Source organism: Crocuta crocuta, unplaced genomic scaffold (assembly GCF_008692635.1).
Source record: "Crocuta crocuta isolate KB4526 unplaced genomic scaffold, BGI_CrCroc_1.0 scaffold170, whole genome shotgun sequence".
In the NCBI taxonomy this organism is placed as follows: Eukaryota; Metazoa; Chordata; class Mammalia; order Carnivora; family Hyaenidae; genus Crocuta; species Crocuta crocuta.
Window position 1 is genome coordinate 6,745,533 of NW_027527853.1, and position 359 is coordinate 6,745,891.

At 55.7% G+C, this 359-nt stretch overlaps 1 protein-coding gene across 1 annotated transcript in view; it reads right to left on the reverse strand.

Annotated features, from left to right (window-relative positions):
* TNKS2 (tankyrase 2) overlaps positions 1-203 on the reverse strand; it is a 65,833-nt gene extending 65,630 nt beyond the window's left edge. The window contains exon 1 of the mRNA XM_077780425.1: positions 3-203. Coding sequence (XP_077636551.1) covers positions 3-203 — 201 coding nt within the window. The remainder of the gene's footprint in view (positions 1-2) is intronic.
* Positions 204-359: the final 156 nt, after the last annotated feature.

The window sequence follows — 359 nt, forward strand, 5'->3', positions numbered from 1 at the left end:
ACGCGGCGGCGGAAGCTGGCAAGGCCCCTCCTGCCAGCTCCGCGGAGCCCTGGGAGGGCACGTGACGTGCTGCCGCGCTTGCGCAGTGGTCCGAAACCGGCCCGGCAGGTTTCTGCGAGCGGGACGGCGCGGAGGGGTTTGTGGGAAATCTGAGTCGAGAACCTCTGGCGGCGGGAGGAGAAGGGGCTTCGTCCCACCGCCATCTTTGCGATGGGTTTTGCTCAAATCGAATGGTTCTGCTTCTTGCTTTTTTTTTTTGTAGGCATGGTTTTCCTGAGCTGAATTTCCTAATATTATTACACTGAAAAGAGCTCTTGAAAGCTTTCCCCCCCTCTTTCATTTTTTTTCTGAATTCTTAG